At 44.4% G+C, this 22872-nt stretch overlaps 1 protein-coding gene across 1 annotated transcript; it reads right to left on the bottom strand.

Moving 5' to 3' along the window:
• Positions 1-10919: 10919 nt before the first annotated feature.
• ARL4C (ARF like GTPase 4C) lies at positions 10920-21557 on the bottom strand. Its single transcript, XM_083475318.1, has one exon. The coding sequence runs from the start codon at positions 17324-17326 to the stop codon at positions 16745-16747; it is 582 nt and encodes a 193-aa protein (XP_083331444.1). The 5' UTR covers positions 17327-21557; the 3' UTR covers positions 10920-16744.
• Between the last annotated feature and the right edge of the window lie 1315 nt (positions 21558-22872).

The following is a 22872-nucleotide window of genomic DNA, read 5'->3' as shown; positions in this document are numbered from 1 at the left end:
AACTCGCTAGACGAAAGGTTTTTCCGTTTTCGATTTGCCTCGCAAGACGAAATTTCCCTATGGGCTTGCTTCGCAAGACGAAAACGTCTCGCGGCTTTGTTTCCTTTGTCTAAAAACAAAGACATGTTTTGTTTATAAAGTTAATTTATTTTCCCTTCAATTTTTGAACTGCACTTTACAGTATGTGTGACTTTAAAGAGCAGTTAATAAACTGTTGTTGTACCAAATTTGGCTTTGTTTGGACTTTTTTTTGACCATAGGAACGCATTAATTGATTTTCAATGCATTCCTATGGGATTTCGTGTTTCGCAAGACGAAAAATTCGCTAGACGACAAAACTTGCGGAACGAATTAATTTCGTCTTGCGGGGCACCACTGTAATGCAGGGAGATATACCCTGCAAGTTAATGAAAGGGTCTCCCCTCTCCCAGGGCTCCTCTGAATGTTCCTCAAGTCACCCCAGGGTACAACTGCAAACTGGTTGAAAATCAATGCTCTCCTCCTGCCTCTCTAATCACTGTTAAGTCAGGGAGTGGTAGGGTACCTGGGGCAGCAGTTGTAGGATCCACAGGGTTTCATCCCAGACAGGTGGCTCATTGGACACTGCTTGGCCCATTGAAACAGCACGCTCTCAGGTGCTTAGGGAGGGAGCTGGGTTGTGGGACCAGGACTCCCTGCCCTAATGGCATATAATGCCCCATTCTCTTACAAGAGGAACACAAACGACCACCTTCATGTTACCAGTGTTTTGCAAGAAAGCCAGGATTTGTGAAGCTCAACCACTGGTAGGAAAATGTTAGGGTCATGTTTTCTATACCACCACAATTACCTGTCGGTAAGTACCTGAAGTGACTAATTGTCACCTGACATGGCTCTAATTTTGCTGTACTCTGGAAAAAGCCGTACTCTGGATCTTATTTAATCAGATTCCTTGGACATTTTTGCAGATGCTAAAAGGCTGAGTTTTGTGGACACACTTTGTAATTACCTTCTAAAATAAATTGACTTGCACAGTTATAGTTTTTTAAAATATTTGCAAAGGAAGGAACTACAAAGGAAGCAGGCACATCAACATTTCTCCCCTTGTCAGTGTGGTGTAGTGGTTAAGAGTGGTGGACTCGTAATCTGGAGAACTGGGTTCGCTTCCCTGCTCCTCCACATGCAGCTGCTGGGTGACCTTGGGCCAGTCACACTTCTTTCAAGTCTCTCAGCCCCACTCACCTCACAGAGTGTTTGTTGTGGGGGAGGGAGGGAAAAAGGAGATTGTTAGCCGCTTTGAGACTCCTTCGGGTAGTGATAAAGCGGGATATCAAATCTAAATCCAAACTCTTCTTCCTTGACATTTGAAGATTACCTGGGTATGTTACAGTTTTTAAGCAAGACAAAAGCTTATTGGGTTAGATGGAGTCCTTTGCTTTTAGCACATTGAGAACTTTTGCTTGCCGCTCTCATCCATGCCTTGTGACTGGAGATTCTATGCTCTGCCTTTTGTTGTCTCAAGGTGTTGCTTGCCATCTTTCCCCAGCCCTCTGTTATCCTGGATGAATTTTCCAACTGTGAAACGTGTTAAGTCTTTTGGGAAAGAACAACAACTCAGTAAAGAGTCTTTAGCCCCTTAAATAATACCAGTTTTGGGGTAGCATTAGCCCTGAGTGGGGTGCAGCCAGGGAGAGATGTCTGTTTCTAGTCTATGCCACCTTCACATGTTTTTACACTTAGGTAATTCATTTCCATTGATCTGCAATTTCCCCAAAAGTAGGCATCACTTAACTCAAGGCAGCATACTTCTGAGGAAACATGCATTGGGCAATAAAGTCTTAACACAATACTCTTCATGTTAGTGACTCACTTTTAAACTTCTCTCATTTCCTCTCACCAGTCGTCAACGCCGCTGATTTAATTCTACTCAATCTTCCGAGTAGGTGACTTGGCTCCTCAATCTTTTATTCCTTTCTTATATTCTTTCCTTCATCAATCACTTGAATTTTTAAAAATGTATTTTTCTTTCTTCTTGTATCTGTGTCTGCCTGGTTGGTTGGTTGGTTGGTTGGTTGCCCTGGGCAAGAAATAGTTACCACCACCACTAACAATAATAACAATAACAATAATAATAGCAAAAAATGATTTCTGCCAAATGGGCTCACATAGAAGGAGGGATCCATTCTGATTGTGGGGGACACATTTTCTGACTTCCAGTCAGAGGAATGAAGCATCGTGTCTTCCGTTAGTCCATTCACTCACCTCCATGGAATACTTGCCTGTTTGCCTAAAGCAAGGCTGGTTTTATTTAACAGAAACATTGCTGAAAGGTCCCCATTCTCATATTTTATCACCTTGCAATATTCCTAATTACTATTTCCCCCCTAGAGTCTTTTACCTGCAACAGGTCAAAGTAATAGAAATTCAAGTAATAGTTTCTCCCTTAAGACCCACTTACCTGGGATTAAGTTTCACTGAAGTCAATGGGACTTACTTCTGAGTAGACATAATATATAGCAGGCATAGGGCCAATTTAGGTCCACCAGGAGTTTGAGCAAAGGAACTCCTGAGCAAAGCTGATCCATGCCAAAACCCAGGAGTTCCCTGAGTGAAGCCAGCCATTTGCAGTAGGATTAACAGTCAGTGCCCACCAGCTAATTGACTGTTTACCAGCACCTTTTGATCTTCTGTAGTCCATCTTGCATTCAAGTCAGACTGCAGAGAAAGGAAGGAGAGAAGAGAGAGTGCTCCAAAACTCATCATTTCCTTTGGCTTTGAGTCACTTCATTTCATGGTGACAAGCAGGTGACTGACCACAGTGACCTTGGAAGGATGGAGGAGATGAGATGACCTGCCAGACCAATTCTACTCCCCACCCCAATGCACTATAAGTCTGTTATATCTTACTGCACCCGCAAATGTGGTCAACTTCATATTCCCCTGATAAACTGTACTGATAAACTTAACTACAGCGTAGATAATTCAGGACTCATTTCACTTGTCCACCAGAGTTTAAAGCTTAAAGCTCCTTGTGACTTCCCTGAGTCAAGGGTTTCCTGTTATTTCCTCTTTTAATTCTGTTTAATGAGGCTCTCTGTAATCTTCCTAACACCTTTGTCCATCAGCCATCTATTTGTCTCTATTGTCAGTTCAGTCTGTTTGGGGGTTTGATTTGGACTTCAGTGGCATTAATAAGGAACAGTCACAGGAAAACAATACAGTAAAAGAGCGGTTTTTCTTGTATCTTCTCACAAATTATTAACATTCTTTACAAGCCTCTTCTTGTCTTGGATGAGCAGATTATGTGCTGTAGAAACAGCAGTGTGTTGCCTAATTCCTTCCATAATGAACATAAGACTCAGTCAGAAGGAGATGGTTACAGCAGGATTTATTTAGAGTGGAATTTTTGGTTCTGATGATCCAAATGAGCAGAAATCCTTGGTTCAACAAGGAAAAATGACAGAGAATAAAGAAGAAGAGGATCAAATCAGCATTGCCCACCCATGTTTTCTGGGTTGTACCGAGGTAAAGGTAAAGGGACCCCTGACCATTAGGTCCAGTTGCGGACGACTCTGGGGTTGTGGCGCTCATCTCGTTTTATTGGCCGAGGCAGCCAGTGTACAGCTTCCGGGTCAGGTGGCCAGCATGACTAAGCTGCTTCTGGCAAACCAGAGCAGCGCACGGAAACGCTGTTTACCTTCCCGCCAGAGCGGTACCTATTTATCTACTTGCACTTTGACGTGCTTTCGAACTGCTAGGTTGGCAGGAACAGGGACCAAACAATGGTTGGATAAAAGAGTTGATATGTTGGATAAAAGAGTTGATAACACTGCAGAACACAGACTTACTGGATTTGGAAGGATGGGACAACATTTGGGTGGCATGCTTATTTGGGATACAAAAAAGTTAAAGTACACAGGAGTTTTTTGAACCACATAATGAGGAATTCATTATACACAGTGTGGGATAAGTAGAAAAAATTATTAGCGCAAAAAACACCCTGGTGGGTATCAGCCCTAGAGGCTACTTAAGTAAAGAGGAAAAATATTGGGCAACCTATAGAGAAATGTTGGAAGAAGAAAATCAATTGAAGCTAAGAAAGTTTGAAGAAGTCAGACATTATTTTATGGGTTGGTTGTAGTAGCACCAAATAAATGAAATATTTAAATTAGATAAAAGAAGAAGGTTTGAGATGGAAACATCAAGGCTGGAAAAAGATCTAATACAAAACAAAAGGAAATTGCTATCGAAAATGTATAGACTCCTGCTAGATTGGGAGGTAAAGGAGGAAGAGGTTAAAGAAGCAATGATTAAATGGTCAAAGGACTTCGGTTATAGCATTCAGATGCATGGGGAAAATTGTGGACTAAAGATCTCAAGTTTGCACATTAAAGGAAAATTTCATGAAAATGTTTTACAGGTGGTATATGACCCCCAGCAAATTGGCTAAAATGTACAATACAAACTTATGTTGGAGGAGCAAGCAGGTGGAGGACACAGTTTCATATGTAGTGGTGTTGCACAAAAATTAAAAGCTTTGGGGATATCATTTCTCAAGAATTAAAGAAAATGTTCAAACAGACATTTGTAAAAAACAAAAAACAAACCAACCCAGAAACCCAGAAACCTTCCTTCTAGGCATTTTGTCAACAGATATCCCAGGTGATAAGAAAAGGATATTTTTATATGCAACAACAGCAGCGAGAATGTTGGTTGCCAGAGACTGCAAGGGAGAGAAAATCCCAATGAAGGAGGAATGGCAGATAAAAATGTTTGAGTATTTGGAACTTGCAAAAATGACAGAAACAATCAGGAACTAAACAAACCATGAAGAAATGTTATAGAGGGTATTTAAAGAATCATTTCCCCCTACTAAGATCTTTAGTATGCCTGGATTATTTTTTTGCAGATTGCAGGACTGATAAATATTGTACAATATTGGACATAACATGTCCAGGTAAAGGTGATGGATGCAATAAAAAGGAGGGGAGAAAGGGAGGAAGACCCACATTGAGGTAGATGGAAGTCTCCTTTAAAAAGTAAAAGACTAACTAATCTAGATTTAAGATCCTGAAGACGTATAGTGTTGAAACTTCTTCATTATGTATGGGTGTTGGTTCATGATTTTTTTATGTATTTTGTGTATCTTGTGTTGCTTCGAAGATGAATGGAATACTTGTAAGATCTAATGAAATCAATAAAAAGCATTACACAGACACACACACAAAAGAAATTTCACTTTGCAGTTCTTTAGGCCAGGGACTTCTGCAACTGCTGAGAAATCTTGTCTCCCCCCCCCCCCAGCAGCCTTACAAAGGCATTTTAGGGGGCTGTGGTGTTTTACTTTTTTGAGGTGATGGTGTATTGCAGCCTCCTTAACCCAATAAAGATCTTCTTAATCTGAAATCCACACTACCATTTGCAGAGATGACAATGTTTCAGAAGACAGATGGTTGGTTTTCTTGTGCTTCCTGACCTTAGGAAGCTGCCATACTTCCTCTGGCACACTTGTACCTCTCCTAATAAACATTCTTTCACTGGAATTGAGCAAGCCTTCTTTCCTATTGTGCTGCGTAACTGCCAGATGAAATGATGACAGTAAGAATTAATAACAGTTTCACTTCCCTAAATTCCTTGTTGTATTTACTGAGTTGCCTTGGACAGGCAAACGTTTATCGGGAACAAATAATAAAAAAGACATTTCAGTGGGAAGCAGCCTAAACACATTCATTCCATGCAACCCTCAGGATTACAAAAAGAAACTTTATAGCAAAGGGGAGGGCTAGGATAGATATGTAGCTGCCAAAAATTAATGTTGTGAGGTGTTGCTAAGTCTATTTAGCACTGGAAATGGAACACTCCCTAGGGTGGTGTCTGCTGGAACAGGTAATGCCAAAATGGTGTGCACAAGGCAAGATTAAAGGCGATTCGGCCCCTTGGTGAAGCTTGCAAAACAGGGCCCCCATTTCCCCAAAATAAGTCATGAAATAAGGCACCAGAAAATAAGTGTTGTGGTATCTTAAAGACTAACAAACCTACTATGACATAAACTTCTGTAGTCTACAAAAAATACTCAGAGCATGTGGAGTTTTACAACTCCCAGCAAAACACAAACAAAAGACATCTTGCCAGCTTTGATCAAGAACAATAAACCCTGAGAATCTCACACACACACCCCTGGCAAGTGTCTCTATTTTCCAGGAACAGACCCAGATTTACAGAAGCCGCCCCATTTTCTGATTTGATCCCGGAATGTCTCACTTTTCCTAAAGATGTCCCTATTTTCATCTGAGAAATGTTGAAGGGTATGGAGTTATGCGACCCCCAAGGAGATAAGTAACTATACAACCTTTAGAAGACATCTAAAGGCAGCCCTGGATAGGGAAGTTGTGTAATGTTTAATAATATTTTAATATATGATGGGAAGCCACTCAAAGTGGCTAGGGCAACCCAGTTATTATTATGGTTGTTGTTATTATCGTTGTTGTTGTCCTTATTGAATAGGATGTCCCTATTTTCAGAGAAATGTTGGATGTAAGCTTCTCATTTAAAACCACCTTAACTCATCATTTTTGTTCACTTACTTGGACCAGTCACCAACTCTCTGTCTGACAAGGCTGTTGTGAAGATACAGGAATCATAAAGTAAAGGTAAAGGGACCCCTGACAGTTAAGTCTAGTCGCGAACGACTCTGGGGTTGTGGCGCTCATCTCGATTTACTGGCCGAGGGAGCCGGCATTTGTCCGCAGACAGTTTTCCAGGTCGTGTGGCCAGCATGACTAAGCTGCTTCTGGTGAAACCAGAGCAGTGCATGGAAATGCCGTTTACCTTCCCGCCAGAGCAGTACCTGTTTATCTACTTGCACTTTGACGTGCTTTTGAACTGCTAGGTTGGCAGGAGCAGAGACCGAGCAACAGGAGCTCACCCCGTCGCAGGGATTCGAACCGCCGACCTTCTGATTGGAAAGTCCTAGGCTCAGTGGTTTAGACCACAGTGCCACCCACGTCCCATAGGAGGCATAAAATGCACTGCAAAAAGGGGCTTGGTGCTTGTATCAGTGATAGGCATTTAACTAGAGTGCTGTTTTTTGGCCTTATAGAATCATAGAATCATAGAGTTGGAAGAGACCACAAGGGCCATCGAGTCCAACCCCCTGCCAAGCAGGAAACACCATCAGAGCACTCCTGACATATGGTTGTCAAGCCTCTGCTTAAAGACCTCCAAAGTAGGAGACTCCACCACACTCCTTGGCAGCAAATTCCACTGTCAAACAGCTCTTACTGTCAGGAAGTTCTTCCTAATGTTTAGGTGGAATCTTCTTTCTTGTAGTTTGGATCCATTGCTCCGTGTCCGCTTCTCTGGAGCAGCAGAAAACAACCTTTCTCCCTCCTCTATGTGACATCCTTTTATATATTTGAACATGGCTATCATATCACCCCTTAACCTCCTCTTCTCCAGGCTAAACATGCCCAGCTCCCTTAGCCGTTCCTCATAAGGCATCGTTTCCAGGCCTTTGACCATTTTGGTTGCCCTCCTCTGGACACGTTCCAGTTTGTCAGTGTCCTTCTTGAACTGTGGTGCCCAGAACTAGACACAGTACTCCAGGTGAGGTCTGACCAGAGCAGAATACAGTGGCACTATTACTTCCCTTGATCTAGATGCTATACTCCTATTGATGCAGCCCAGAATTGCATTGGCTTTTTTAGCTGCCGCGTCACACTGTTGGCTCATGTCAAGTTTGTGGTCAACCAAGACTCCTAGATCCTTTTCACATGTACTGCTCTCAAGCCAGGTGTCACCCATCTTGTAATTGTGCCTCTCATTTTTTTTGCCCAAGTGCAATACTTTACATTTCTCCCTGTTAAAATTCATCTTGTTTGTTTTTGCCCAGTTCTCTAATCTGTCAAGGTCGTTTTGAAGTGTGATCCTGTCCTCTGGGGTGTTAGCCACCCCTCCCAGTTTGGTGTCATCTGCAAATTTGATCAGGATGCCCTTGAGTCCATCATTCAAGTCGTTGATAAAGATGTTGAATAAGACCGGGCCCAAGACAGAACCTTGTGGCACCCCACTAGTCACTCTTCTCCAGGATGAAGAGGAACCATTGATGAGCACCCTTTGGGCAATGTTTACTTTTGTATTTTAAAAATGAAGCTCAAACCCTCTTTTTTGCAGTGCATTTTATGACTGCATATATGACTATAATCTACTATGCAGAGCTGGAGTAGCCCTGCAGAATCCACTTCTTTCTAATTGTTGCAGCACTTTCTGAGAGCAGAATTGGCAGCCTTTTGAAATCAGATTTTTCTCAGAATTGTCTGCAGCATATTTGGTGATCTGCAAAATGCATTACAAAGTACGTGGTTTTCCACCCATTTTGTTTAAGCATACACGCCTATATGCAGTGCAACAGAATAAGCCACAGAAAGCTGTGGTGCCATTAAAGCATGTGAGCACTTGGATTTTAAAAAACCTTCCAGGTCTCCAGCATACCTCAGATCCATAGCATGTCCTAAAGGAAGGAATTTTTGTTTTAGTTTGTGCCACTCCTTGCTCTTGCCTGCCTGCTTATGAGCTGGCAAATTCCTTGTTCCCATAGGGCACCTAGAAGCTCATTGCTTAAGACTGAAGAGGCAACCTGCCAAAAATGCTATCAGCCACAGAACATGATCAAACCTGTCATCATGACTATTTATTATCATGAAGGTAGGTATGAATCAGACCAGATTTTGTGAACTGCCTTTGAGTGATCCTGGGCAGAACTGCACTGAAATAAATCAGCCACAAATTTGGGACATTGCATTTTCATTAGTCAACAAGGCAGTGGGGGGAAATAAAATGATCACAGAAGCTATAATGCACGATCAAACCACATTCCCCATATAAAACTGGGGCAGTTTCTCGGCAGGGACGCTCATAGCCTTCCTAGAGAAATAGACCAGGGGAGTTTTGTTGGGCCATTTTCTCATGCAGAATTTTGCAGGTGTCCAGCTGAGCCACTTAAAAATCCCCATTTTAGTGTATTCTGCTCCATCTATTGTTTATTTCCTTTGGTAATCTTTCTTGGCTGTTTGGTAATTTCTGTTTTGTTTTAAGGATAATTTATTTTTAGCAGTGATTAGTTATTTCAGTTCAACAGGCAATGTATAACCTCCCAAATAAATAAAATCATAATAACACAGCATATCTATGGCATTTTCAAATGTTCTAAAGGATTCAAATACATTATCTTCTTGTACTTTTTCCAACAACCTGGCAAGGTAGACCAGTATTACTATTGCCATGTTGCCAATGGGAGGCCCAACTGAGCAAGCGCACACGAAAGCTCATGCCAACAACAAACTTAGTTGCTCTCTAAGGTGCTACTGGAAGAATTTCTCTCTCTCCAATTTCCCTCATGTTACTTCTCCTCTAGCCCTTATTTATCTTATTTATAGATCCCCTCCTTTTCCTGAAATGGTTCTGCTTGAAATCAAGGATGCATCTAAAGGCGATCTAACTAATGTTGTTCTCTAAAGTGGGTCTTTAATTTCTCACATGAGCCCCATTCCTGTATTCTGTATTCTGAAAGGCCCATCAGTGAGCCAGGAAATGAACAAAGAGTAATTGTTCCATGTGTTTGTCCATCCAATTGATAATTAACCACTGTTGACCTTAATCATTGGCATTGTCTTCTACTATACTGAAAGGGACTTATCTGCCTCCCAGATGGCAGGTTTACAAGTCTTTTGAGGATAAGATCCGATTCAGAATGTGGATCCTGGAAACTGAGGGGTGCTACCTAGCCTGGCAAAACCTGGTGGCACACAATTATGGGATGGGACAGCTTCTGGCAGGCCAGAAGAAGAGCCCAACTGTCTGGTCACGGCCTGATGAAAATAGCTAAAGGTCTCAAGAAGCCAAGCAAAAAATAGCCTGCCCCTTTGATTCTGGTCCCCGGACTCTGCCCACTGGAGACCCTGAGGTGGAGAAAGCTAAAAAAAACCCTGAAATTTCTTGTTGCATTGCATTGGCTACCTCTGCCCAAAGCTAAGAAGCAACCAAAACCAAAATTCATGTGGCAAAGTGATTATAATAAATGCAGTTGTAATTGCCTGAATTTTTACTATTTCTACATGATGTCTTTGTCTAAAGACCTAATACAGTTTGGTGAATGAAACAAATCATTCTCTGTGGGATAATTGAGCAATGAAGGTTTCCCCCTCACTCTAGTGTATCTTGGTATTAGCTGGATGATCCATTTAAACAGGATGCTTTCTTGAGAACAAAATCCCATTTAAAAGGCAAAAGGGATTTAGCTTAGTAAGAAAGCAAAGATAAGAAGGGCATTACGTTTGCTCAGGATATCTCTCATTGAAAGCATAAAAGCAAATCCAAGCCAGACAGTACACAGAATAGGGAAGAGGTTAGTCCTTTTCAAGGCAATGAAGAAAGCGACCAGACAAAAGTCACATTCCCAAATCATGTGACACTTTTAAAGGCTTGACTATAGCATTTTGGGCCGCTTTGCATTTCCTTTCTGTTCCCCATTATCACACACACACACACACACACACACACACCACACCAAACAGTGGTGCAGTTTTCATGCTTTCCTCCACACCTACAGAACTTGGGTATTTTATCCCTTTGAAATGTGTGCACGCTTTTTTTTACAGAATGCTTTCTAGAAGCAAAGCTTTATTGATCTTACTGTCGTGTGAAATCATTACAAAGTTCTGTACATTGAAGCCTAAATAAATAAGATAAATTAAGTGACTAAACAACACACGAAAGGGTCAAATGACTTTCAGGCATGACCATTTACTTGAATGAAACCAGGTGTGAAACCATTCTTATGAAAATGCCAAACTTTATCTTTCATAATTAAATAAGGCTAGGATTTTAGAGACTGTAGTCAAATCTCGGTTCCCAAATTCCTCTTTTGGAACGTTTCGGTTCCCGAACTTTTTTGGAAGCCGAACGTCCAACGCTGCTTCTGCTTGAGTGCAGGAAGCTCCTGCAGCCAATCGGAAGTTGCGCCTCGGCTGTCAAACATTTCGGAAGCCAAACGAGCTTCTGGAACAGATTGCATTCGACAACCGAGGTTTGACTGTACAGTGGTACTTCGGGTTACAGAGGCTTCAGGTTACAGACTCCGCTAACCCAGAAATAATACCTCGGGTTAAGAACTTTGCTTCAGGATGAGAACAGAAATCGTGCAGCGGGAGGCCCCATTAGCTAAAGTGGTGCTTCAGGTTAAGAACAGTTTCAGGTTAAGAACTGCCCTCCGGAACGAATTAAGTTCTTAACCTGAGGTACCACTGTATTGAACTTTTTGTTTATGCTACATAGATGTTCTGATAAAAAAAAACAGTCTTAATGGGTTAAGGACTACTAAATTTAATAAGTTTTATTAGGAAACAAAATGTCCAAAAGTAAATTAAGGAAACTGTATAAAATTGAAAACTTATTAATTTTATTTTAAATATTTCTGTAACTTCACATATTGGTTTTGATTATTTAAATTGAATATAGAGCATTGTTCTCAGGGAGTATTATTGTCTGTAGCAGGTGCTCATTTGCTTATGTTAAAAATTCAAATGCTTCTTACATTATTTCACCTTTATTTATATGTGTTTAAGGTTTTAAAATACTGTTTTAATCTGGTCTTTGTGACTCTTGGTTTTCAGATAGAAAACATTCACTCTTTGTTAGTTCCTTGCATCTGAGACTGAGCTTTGCATTAATTCATCAGACTGCAAGCTCTTGCTAGGTCTATACGCTCCACCTCAAGTTGTAGTCAACTCAATTATAAACAGTAATGAGATTGTGAAGTCTGATCATCCTGTTACTATCAGTTAAACATCAAAATGTCTTAAAACAGCATTATTTTATTAGCAAATTGCACGATAGTATGGGATTTCTTATGATCAAGCTCCATTTGTGTGATTTATCATACGTTTCTTCTTTAAGAAAAATAACATCAGAGCTCCATTGCATATTTGCATGCAAGTTGAGGTGGAACTGGTGCCTGCTTTGAAATATTTTGTTGCCTAACAGTACAGAGAAAATTAACTAAACAAGAATTCAAGTGAAGGCTGCTTTACACATTGTAAAATGTATGGACAGTATCAAACTGAGCCCATCAGTGCAAAGATTTATGCTTGTGCAACAGAACTGCCCCGCTTCTCTCTGGATGTGCACCCCGAATCCTTGTCCAAATCTGCTTCAGAGGACTGAGGAAAATCCCAGAGCAGATTGGGAAAGGAGTGCGGGAGGAGGCAAGGGAGGAAATTGCTCAGGTGTAAAACCTTGCACCAATGGACTGAGTTACGATACTGCCCAGTATCTGTGTAAGAATTAACATGCAACCTGTGATAACTGCACATGTGGGTTCCATTGCATATAGACATGAGTGGGCGAGCAAAGGTGAGGCAGAGGTTTCCTGGCTCATATAAAGCATCTGTGTTGCAGAAACCTGTTTGTGCCCTCAAAACATGTATGGCCTTCTTGCAGATTGCAAACTGCTTCCTGTAACCTCTGAAGTGCACAACCTTTTATCAGAAGAACTGTCTGAAGGTTCTGCAGATTATTTTAGTATGTGCAAGCAGCTCCAATGGAGTCCCTTCCATGTTTCCAGAGCTCTTAGGGAGAGGCCTTTCCTTTCCTAATGAGGATTACTTTTCTCCCCCGCCCCATTGAATGAATAATTTCACATCTGTATCATAAAAACAGAGATAGCAAGCCCGGAAAGAGATAACATGAAATGAAAATATAACATTGGTCAGAGAAGTTTTTTGCTAGAATACTTTAATTGGTGCATGGTGAAGAAAACATCTGAAATGTGACTAGCATCTTGTAACATCTGTTAAAAATCTGCCAACATTATTTGAAGAGGACAAAATAACTGGGAGTGGGAAGAATTTGTTCTCAAAGGAGGGTCAAATATAAAGCTTTAATGGCAAGGTGTTTTTGCCGTCTTAGTTCTTCAGGCCTTTGCCTTTGATCAGGCAATTTACTGATGAAGATGCCTGTCAGGACTGTTTTTGGCTAGAGGAAAGACTGTGCTGGCTATTCATAACAAGAAAGCAACTGGCAGTAAAAAGCAGTCTGCATGCTAGGGGCACCAACTGGGCATTCAAACTCCCATTTACTGGTCTTAGTTAAGGAAGTAAGTGCCTGACAGTGCAATCCTACTCGTCTACTCAGGAATGAGTCCCTCAACGCTTAGTCGGACTTACTCCCAGGTAAAGGTCTATAGGAGGTGCATAAGCTTCCATCAGGCCAGGAATATGTTTAAATGCTTTGCTTCAAAGACAATATAGGTGCCTTATGGATCACAGAAAATGTGTAAGATCTTTCAGGCTTGTTGTTTTCACCAAACAGAAGTGTTTAAATGTATATGGGTGTAATCCATCCACATCCTTTCCATTCTGCTGGTTGAAGAACTCTGTATAACTCACAAGTCCGCATACTCCTGTGCCAACTGAAGTTGGTCCAACAGAGAGATTGGCATATCTAATACGTTGTATTGCTGAACTGGGGTGATAAAGGCCTAAGCACCAGTCACTTAGCACCTGTGCAACTTTGTCTGCAGGAGCAGATTATGTGATAACTTAGCTTTTAGCGATTGTTTCTAAGGCTTGTAAGAAACATTTTGTGCCAATGACAAAAGAACCCATACTCACTGGCTTTTATGGCACAGTGGAGTTTGATCTGAGCAGTATTTTCTAATTCCTAAACAGTGTTTACAAAATTACAGCATTTGGCTTTTAATATTGTTTCAAAATAAATATATTCTCTCTGTGTCTCTCTCAGTTATGAGGTAACAAATGTGCTTGAGAGAGCTGTGAGTGGAAGAAGATAAAAACAATTTAAAAAAACAACAACCACAGTTCTATGGTGTTCTAAAACAATGGGACCAGCCCGCTCTGTAGATCAATGAACAAGTTTCTATGCATGTAACTAGAATTCTCCAGGCATGTAAGTAATACTTGACTGCAGAGGTTACCAGCTAACCTCTTATCTAACAGGGCTCCTGTACCCTAAACAGTTGCACAATAGGCAAACATTCAGCAGGTAAAACTTTTTCTAACATGAAATTACAACAGTGGCAACAAACCCAAGAACTTGGCTTTCTGAATATTTACCTAATATGCAGCTGTAAAAAGGTTCAGAAGCCCTGCAAGAAAAAAAGTTGGCAATTCCTACATGGATTCCTACAAAGACCTTTCAAGTAAGCTTGCTGTGAAAGGGGAAAATCATTTATTAGATCTCCTTTCTCCTCTTCCTTTGGCAATTTAGGCTTCTTCTGTTGCTGTTTCTGGAAGGGACATTTTAAAGCAGAAAACAGATAATCATAGCTCCAGAAGTTAGGTAAGCTAAAATCAGTGAACCACAGGTGTAACTCTCTCATGTGGCATGTAAGCTTTCTTTTTTACAGGCTTTTTAATACACGAAGGGGCTTGTCACGCAAAGCCTTTATAATAACCACTCTAGGCAAGATGATCAAACTCCCTTCCCAACTTCTCATGAATCTGTTTTCCTGATAGTCTTACTGTATCATCTCTGGCTGTGCAACTGATCCTAGGCATGTTCACTCAGAAGTCCATGCTCAATGGTCCTTGCTCCCAAGTAAGTGTGCATACCTGAGTCTATCCATGTTTGCTCAGATGTAAATACCACTGAACTAAATGAACTTGCTCTGAGGTTAAGTACAGTGGTACCTCTAGTTACGGACTCGATCTGTTCCGGGGTGCTGTTTGCACCCAGAAAAGTCTGCAACTAGAGTGCCGCTTCTGCACACGCGTGAGGTGCACAGAGCGCTTCTGTGCATGTGCAGAAACCTGGAAGTATACACTTCCGAGTTTGCCGCATTCGTATCCTGAAAAAATGCAGCCGGAGACTGACGTAACAAGAGGTACAACTGTATGACTAGACTTGCAGCCTTACAGTGCAATCCTATACATGCCTATTTAGACGTGAGTCCCATGGAATTCCAAGGGTCTGCAATCCTAGATACCTTGGAGAAAACCCCATTTATTTCATGGGTCTTACTTCCGTACAGACACGTATAGGATGGCACTGTTAGTTTTGCAGGATGAGAACCCATGTAAACAATACCAATTTCTCCTGGACTGCAGAAACCCATAGGAATCCTACAATGGGGGAGTATTCTTGCCATTTTCTTTATGCTTAGCAGCATAACTAACCATGGATTGAAAAAGAAACCTGTCTCTTGTTTGGGAGCCCTGCACAGGTTCTCACACTAGAGGAATTGGGATTTCCCCCTTCCCCCTCCCTGTAAATCTACTCTGGAGGATTGAGAGAACCCCCTCAGAACAGTGAGGGGAGGGTCCAGCAAACTCAAATGCTTTCACTGATGGAACTCAGAATTCCACCCATTGAGGTGACTTGTCAGCCCGGGGGGCAGTTCTCTCGCTTACACAAAATATTTGTTCTCTTCAGAATATCCACTTGGTACGGAATCAGTCTTTGTACTTCATCAGCTTAGTCAAAGTGTCTTTGGGCTTCCTCCCACAACCCAATGCTTCTCATTGCTGCAGTGAGCTGGGCCTCTGGTTCATGGAAATCATCAGAACGATGCACTAATAGATTGAAAAGCCAGTCAGAGTATTTAAGTCTGATTGGATTTAGTGAAGAAGGGGTGGGATGTCTGCAGTCAAATGTTACAGTAAGAAAGTATGATTGAGAAAATGTTTTCCTGGTTATTGCTACAGTGTATAGACTGGTTATGAAAAGATAATAAAATCTGTTAGCATAATGCTTAGAACACAGCACCAGGCAGCAGCTGCAGGTCACAAAGGACCCGGGCAGCTCAAGATTTTACAATTCAAGTGCATCAACACACAATCAACATACAGAATTCTCTTTTAACACAGCAGTACATGGGTGTTGCGTTCTGAACGAAGCCTAAAGGGCTGTCCTCCTTCCCCCCCGCCCCCCCCTTTCAGGCACTGCTGCACACCCTCACACTGAAATGGCAGGGACACTTTTCTCGGAACACACGTCACTCCAGGAAGTAGCACCGCATCATGTGGACTGTGGTAATAAGAACCCGACACAATGCCAGACCATAAATACCTTGGCGATGTCTATCTTATCTTAGGACCGAAAACAGTTTCCACAAAGGCTGGCTTCAATGAGCCATTGAAGCAATATACACTGAAGATGTACTTTCATCTGCATCAGTTTTTTCCCTCCCAACCACAGCATCTTTTCCCTACAAAGCAATATTTCTTAAGTCTAGTTCTTCATGCACACATCACCTTGGGCTTCTACTGAGATCCTGAGATGGCAGCACAAACTTTAATCCAGATGAAACAGGGTCCTGCCCTGCGCTATCCAGCCTTCTGGCTTTCATCTCCCATTACAAGTCGTTTCTCCCATTACATAGATCCATATCTAGTTAAAAAGACACCTTCCAGAGGAATTTAAACAAGGGTATGCGTTGTGTAGGTTAGTCCACAGGGACGGAAGCAGCTGATAAAACCACGTGGTCCTCGCCTGTATTCTAGTCCTGCTAGAATGGGGAAACTCAGGCGAGGCTCCCTCCTCTGCCTCGGGCTCATGGCGGCTTCGCGGCGGGAGGGGGAAGCGGACATGCGCAGATCTGACCTGCATCCCGAGTGCCAGCCAACACGAAAACGATACCCTGCCTCTTAATGGGGAAGCAACGGAAGGGGTCTGGGGCAGCATGGAGAGGTGGATGGGCCCAGGCTCCGTAAGGGACGTGTCACCGCAGCTTCCTTTCGGGCTCTCTGGTCTACCGCTGCTTTTTCTTCTGCTTGAGGGACTTTCTGCGCTTGAGGATCATCTCGTAGAGTTTGTCCATGCCCTCGGTGAGCCCCTCGCCGATGATGGCGCAGGCGGGCTGGACGTGGTAGGTGGTGGCCGGGGTGAGCTCGTGCAGCGCCAGCTGCTTCTCGATCTCCGCCACCGGCAGCGACTTGGGCAGGTCCTGCTTGTTGGCGATGACCAGCAGCGGGGTGCCCTGGTTTTCGGCGAACTTGGTGACTTTGTGCAGCTCCGTCTTGGCTTCCTCCAGCCGGTCCACGTCCACCGAGTCCACCACGTAGATGATGCCGTCGGTGCAGCGGCTGTAGGACTTCCAGAGCGGGCGCAGCTTCTCCTGGCCGCCCACGTCCCAGAAGTGGCAGCTGATGCCCTTGGCCGAGCCGTTGCTCAGCTTGATCTTCTCCGTGTTGAAGCCGATGGTGGGCACCGTGTTGACGAACTCGTTGAATTTGAGCCGGTACAGCACCGTGGTCTTGCCCGCCGAGTCCAAGCCCAGCATGACGATGTGCAGAGACTGGAAGGCGGAGATGTTGGAGGAGATGTTCCCCATGGCGCCGCGGACGCGCGGGGGGGACGGAGCGCCGGCTCGCCGAAAGAGCCTCCTCCTCCCGGATCTGGCGGAGAGGCGAGCCTGGCCTCGCTCGCTCCGGCGGCGCCTTCTCACCACGCGCCCGGCTCCGAGCGGCGGCGGCCGCCGGCGGCGCTCATGACTCCGCAGCCCTGCCGAGCGCCGAACAAAGGCGGCTCGCCGGCGAGACCTTCCACCCGCGAGGGAGGCGGAGAGACTCGGGGCTCCGGCGGCGGCGGCTCAGCTGCGCCTCCCGGCCCATTCATTCATTTTTCAGGCGGGAAGCAGCGGCGGCGGCGGCGGCGCCCTCCTCCTCCTCCTGGGTTGTGCCCACCTTCCCGAGGGAAGAGGCCTCCTTCCCCGACCAGGCGCCCGGGAGGAAGCCCCGACCGCGCGCGCTCCCAGCGGCTCCTTGCCAGCCTCCAGCCCCGCAACTGCAGTTCAATCCATCAAAGCCCTCCCGCCTCCCTCCGTAGCGCGCAGTCCCACGCCCAGCCGGAGAGCGGCGAAGGGAGGGGCTGCACAAGCGCGCGCGCCCCCGCCACAGCCTCCCTTCCCCGCGCCCGCCGCTCCCCGGCTTCCTCTTCCCTCGGGCTCCCCGCCCACCGATCTCCCGCCCCTTCGCCTCGCCGAATGGGCCTTTCTCCTTCCCTTCCCCAGGTGGCCGGCCTGCGTCTGGGCTGTACCACTTTCCAGTTGGAGGTGAGCGCTTCCCGAATGGAGCCGCCGTCGTATCCGAAGTAGATGGAACAAAAACCCCTGTGACTAAGGAGGAAGAGGGGATGAGGAAGGACTGTTAGCATCCTAAGGGGACTCAAGGCTGCTTACAACTAAAATCGAAGCGGCTGAAAACATACAGAAAGAAACGCAGTAACCGAAACACAGTTAAACATCAGTGGAATTAAAATACATACAGTACACATAAAAGAACACGTAAAATCATTGCAATAAAAACTGCAAGGCGGTCACTTCCCCAAAGCCCCTTGGGGCAAGAAAGTCCTCAGCTGCCCCTTGAAGGAGAACAAGGAGGCAGCCCGTCTAGCCTCTCTAGAGAGGAAGGTCCAAAGTGGTGGGACCAAGAGAAGGGCCTCCTCAAAAGAGCTCCAAGCCCAGGCAGGTTTGCATGAGAGAATGCAGTCTCTCAACAGGCTCCTTCCTCCTGATAGCTAGTTAAATATGTCCACAAATTTCGTGTGAGCCTCCAGAGAAACATTCAATCATCAGAAGTGGTTATGGGGCAGGCACAGGGTAGCTACTTCAGGGGGATAGTTTGCTTTTTGGGGGGTATACAGTGGTATCTCTGGTTCGTCCCTTTTCATCTTCACAGTGGTGGAGACATAGAGTGCCTCTCCTGCTGCAGACCTGAAGAAAATCCTTCTGAAGCATTTGCTTGGGCCAGCCCGTGACATTTTGGCTCTTGAGGCAAACCACAAATGGTGCTGCTCTCCCCCCCACCCCTGGCTTAGGGAGAAGGAGTGGAGTGGAACAAGGGAGGGAGGGAGACCAGCAGTGAGTCCTATTCACCAAGAGGCTACTGTAGAGGCAGCAGTGGGGGGGGGGGCTGCCAAGGGGACAGCAGATCCAGTCTGCAAGGAGCGTGCTGCAGCGCTCTGTCGCTGTCACTGCAGGAGCAGCGGTGAGCAATTCCTTGGAGCCCAAACAGAGGTAACCTCTGCCCCATATAACTGATCACATGATACAGTACACCCACCACCACCATTTGAATGGCAATGCCCATCAACATGTGGTGCGGTCCCCTCAAATATTTTATTGGGAGGCCCAAAGGGACATTGAGCTCTAGGAGTTGGCTTCTATGAGCCTGGATGTGCTGCCCCTATGGATCCTGCCACCTGAGGCGGTTGCCTTGCCTTGTGGGTGGGCTGCTGGCCCTACCCACCCCTTGGCTGGATTAAAGATCTGGCTCCAAGTCTCTAAAGCAAGGCAAAAGAGCACAGTGCAGTGCTGAGAGGCCATTCACCAGTACTCATGAGCTGTCGGACTCAAATACCATTCCCTGATGAGCCCTTTAGCCAGGCAGCCATGGCTATGCGCTGCAGCAGTTCCAGCGATTGCAGCAGGTGGGAAATGTGTTGCTATGGCTGTGGGAATTGGTGGGTTGGCCATGCTGCTGTTGGGTTCATACACCATGTTTGTTGGGCGGTTGCATGTCCAAGGAAGGTTTGGTCTGAGGGCATGGAGAAAAGAAATGCCCTTTAGAAGTCATTTTGTTCACAAAAATGACAGAGGTGGAGAGAGCAAATGGAGCAACTGCTTGCTTGGGGGTGATATTTGCTTCAGAACAGACAAGGACAGGTTCCTGCCAGACTTCTCCCATCATTCAGTCTTGCCACACCTGTCATCCCATCTCCTGCTGCTTCCCAGTGTGGGAAGGCACACATACCTTGTGGATAACCTTCAGGGGCCACTATACCAACAGTATATTCTCTCTCATACATAACTGATACGCAACACACAACCATTCATTCACTATTTCATAGAGATGCAGAGAGAAACTCTTGCTCTTACAGGGTAAAGGATTGTGTTTTGAATTTACCAAACAGCAACTCATTTGTAAAGCTCAGTTGGTTTATCCAGAGGGTTGCATTGCAGAGAAAGACTGGATATTTCCCCATATTTCTAAAACCAGTTTGGAGTCAAGTTTCAGGTTCCATATTAAAATATATAGGTGAGCTTCAAGGAAACAAACAGTACAAAGGATAATGATTAGCAGATCCTTCAAATACTTCTGACTGACTAGGACATTCTTGAACGAGGAATGTACACACCCCATACTGACTAACCATCAAAACAGTTCAGAAGTTCAGGAAAACATTATCTTGCCAAATGCAAGGTGGTTCTTTTAAAATGAGATTCAGACATAATACAAAACACAAGTGAATGAGAAGATTTTATTCTAAACAGCAAGCAATCTGTACATGCCAAGCAAGTATCTCAATCTGCCACTTGGAAGTCCTCAAGAAGTGGCAAAGTGACTCCCCAGGTAGCCTCAGTTTGCCCATGGCTGGATCAGTCGGTGCACGAGCTTCTCATAAACTATGCCCAAAATTATCTGATTTATAGATAGCTAGCCTGCTAGCCTCTGTGGCTTGCCTGACTGGCCACATACAGATTACAATTTATCTTCCAGATGGATGGCCCGTACACAGCTTTGTATCGGTAGCAATTTCTAATCAGGGATTTTCCAGAAAATGTCTCGGTTGCACACCCATCACAACACCATCTGTAAGCTGTGACGAAAGGCTCCTGGAAGTCAAAGAGCAACCTTTTGTAACAAACAGCTGTCCCTTTGTCTTAAAGCAAACTTTGCTAACAACATTCAAGAGACCTTGCTTGCTAGAGCATTTAGTGCTGCTGAGCGATTGCTCTTTTTGGCCTTTGAATGGAAGTAGGCTTACCTGTGCACATCTAGGCATCCGGCTGGCCACAGTGAGACCGGTATGCTGGTGGGCCACAGTCCGGATCCAGGAGGCAATTCTTTTGTTTTTAATTGTCACATCCAGAATAGATTACTGAAATAAACTTTAAATAGGCCTGCCTTTCAAGATTATTCGATGCACTCAGCTGATGCAAAATTAGGCTGCTGACTTCCTTTAGGGACTAGGTGGTCAGAACATTTTATGCTTATAATGTACTAGTTGTGCAGGTTGCCATTGCCCTTCCAGCTCAATTCAAAGTGCTGGTTCTGATCTTCAAAGCCCTGGGCAGTTTGGGAGCAGGTTAGTGGAGATCACCTATACCCATACCAAACTGTCTGTACCTTGAGATCTTGCCTAAAGGCCCACCCAGAAAGGCGTGCACAATTGAGCCGTTTCTGCAGTGACTTTCTTCTGAGGTGAGGCAGGCCTCATCATCATCATCAACGTTTACTAGATCCTTGAAAACTGTTTTCCTCTTGAGAACCTTTGGGAGTTAATGTACATTGTTGTTCAATGCTGGGCCTTGGTTTTTAAATTGATTTATAGTTGGCGATTGGCTTTATTTTTAGAATAGTCATGGAATGAATATTTTACATATTGTAATAATGTTGTGATTTTAAGTATTGTTGTAAGCTGCTTTGAGGAGAAACTTTCTCGAAAGGTGGGGTATTAATTTATGGTTTAATTGTATTGAGCTGTATGTAACCCGTCTTGGGAGTCAAGACTGCATGGCAAAGGGTATAAATGCCTCTAAATAAATTCATAGGGAGAATCCATAAGGGGATCGTTTGGTCAGGGAAGCATTTTCCTTTGCCAGATGGAATAATCCCCCTCTCCTTTGTGCTGTTCCCAGGGGGCTCTCCTGGCACCCCCCCCCCCGAGCCAGTTGTGGAGGAGAGGCAGTAAGCCGCATTGCTCATGCAGACATCCTTCTGCTGACAGGACTTGAATCCTGCCCATTTAAAGGCCACACACAACCACTCCAAGCAGCAAACAATAAAATGGAGTAGCCTTGTAGATATACAACTTTCAGCAAAAAGTACAGTAACCTTTAAAATCCTCAAAAGGATTTTGCTTGTCCATATTACACAGGCTGATGCATCATTTGTGTTTTATTACTCCAAAGCAACACAAATTACTTCTGCAAAAACACAGCCAGACAGAGTGGAACAATCTGTTAGCAGTATTGTGTGGGCTCCCTGTAAAAACCCAGTGACCAGATAAAGGAACTACTGTGGAAGGAACCCAGAGTAGTTGGTGTGGGGGAGGTTGGAGGAGCTCCCGTTAGGTGATGGCATCTCACAGATGTATGTATAGCTGCAGGGTTAAGACCTCAGATTCCTCCCACCTCCCTGCTGCCACCTTGTCCTGCCCTCTCCCCACCTAATGAGTGTGGTGATGCCACCAGCAGACGGGCACCACTGTTTCCCCCCTTCATCGCCGCCATGCTGGCAAGAGTTATAGACCAAAGCACCTGGAGCGCACCAGGTCAGTGGTGGCCTATCTAGATACAGTGGTACCTCGAGTTACATACACTTCAGGTTACAGATTCTGCTAACCCAGAAATAGTACCCCGGGTTAAGAACTTTGCTTCAGGATGAGAACAGAAATCGTGTTCCAGTGGCACGGCAGCAGCAGGAGGCCCCATTAGCTAAAGTGGTGCTTCAAGTTAAGAACAGTTTCAGGTTAAGTACAGACCTCCAGAATGAATTAAGTACATAACCAGGGGTACCGCTGTATTGGTTGAGGAGTTTTAACTGGCCTGGGACTTCTTATCTTCCTTTCAATCAGTGCTATTTTCTAAAAAAAAATGTTTAGGGGTACTCCCATTTTCCTCCTCATATTGAAATACTGCCCCTCAATGAGGCCAAACTTAGATTCACAAAATGTTTAGGGGTATGCGTACCCCTGCATCCTCCCACTGCTTTCAACTCATTTCACTCTGCTTAAGCTGTGCATAAACAAACCTGAGATATTTTGGCAACGGAGCTGTTATTTTAGGAGAACAACATGCACCATAAGAAATCCTATGAGGGTTATGGGCAAAAAGAACTATTATCTTGCTCCACTGTGTTTCATGAGCCATAGAAT

Source organism: Podarcis liolepis (assembly GCF_965112155.1).
Source record: "Podarcis liolepis genome assembly, chromosome: 1".
NCBI lineage: Eukaryota > Metazoa > Chordata > Lepidosauria > Squamata > Lacertidae > Podarcis > Podarcis liolepis.
Note: the sequence above shows the minus strand (reverse complement) of the source record. Positions and strands in the feature narration are given on the sequence as shown.

Coding starts and splice junctions, on each gene's coding strand:
- ARL4C (XM_083475318.1), bottom strand. CDS start 17,326: ATGGGGAACATCTCCTCCAACATCTCCGCCTTCCAGTCTCTGCACATC.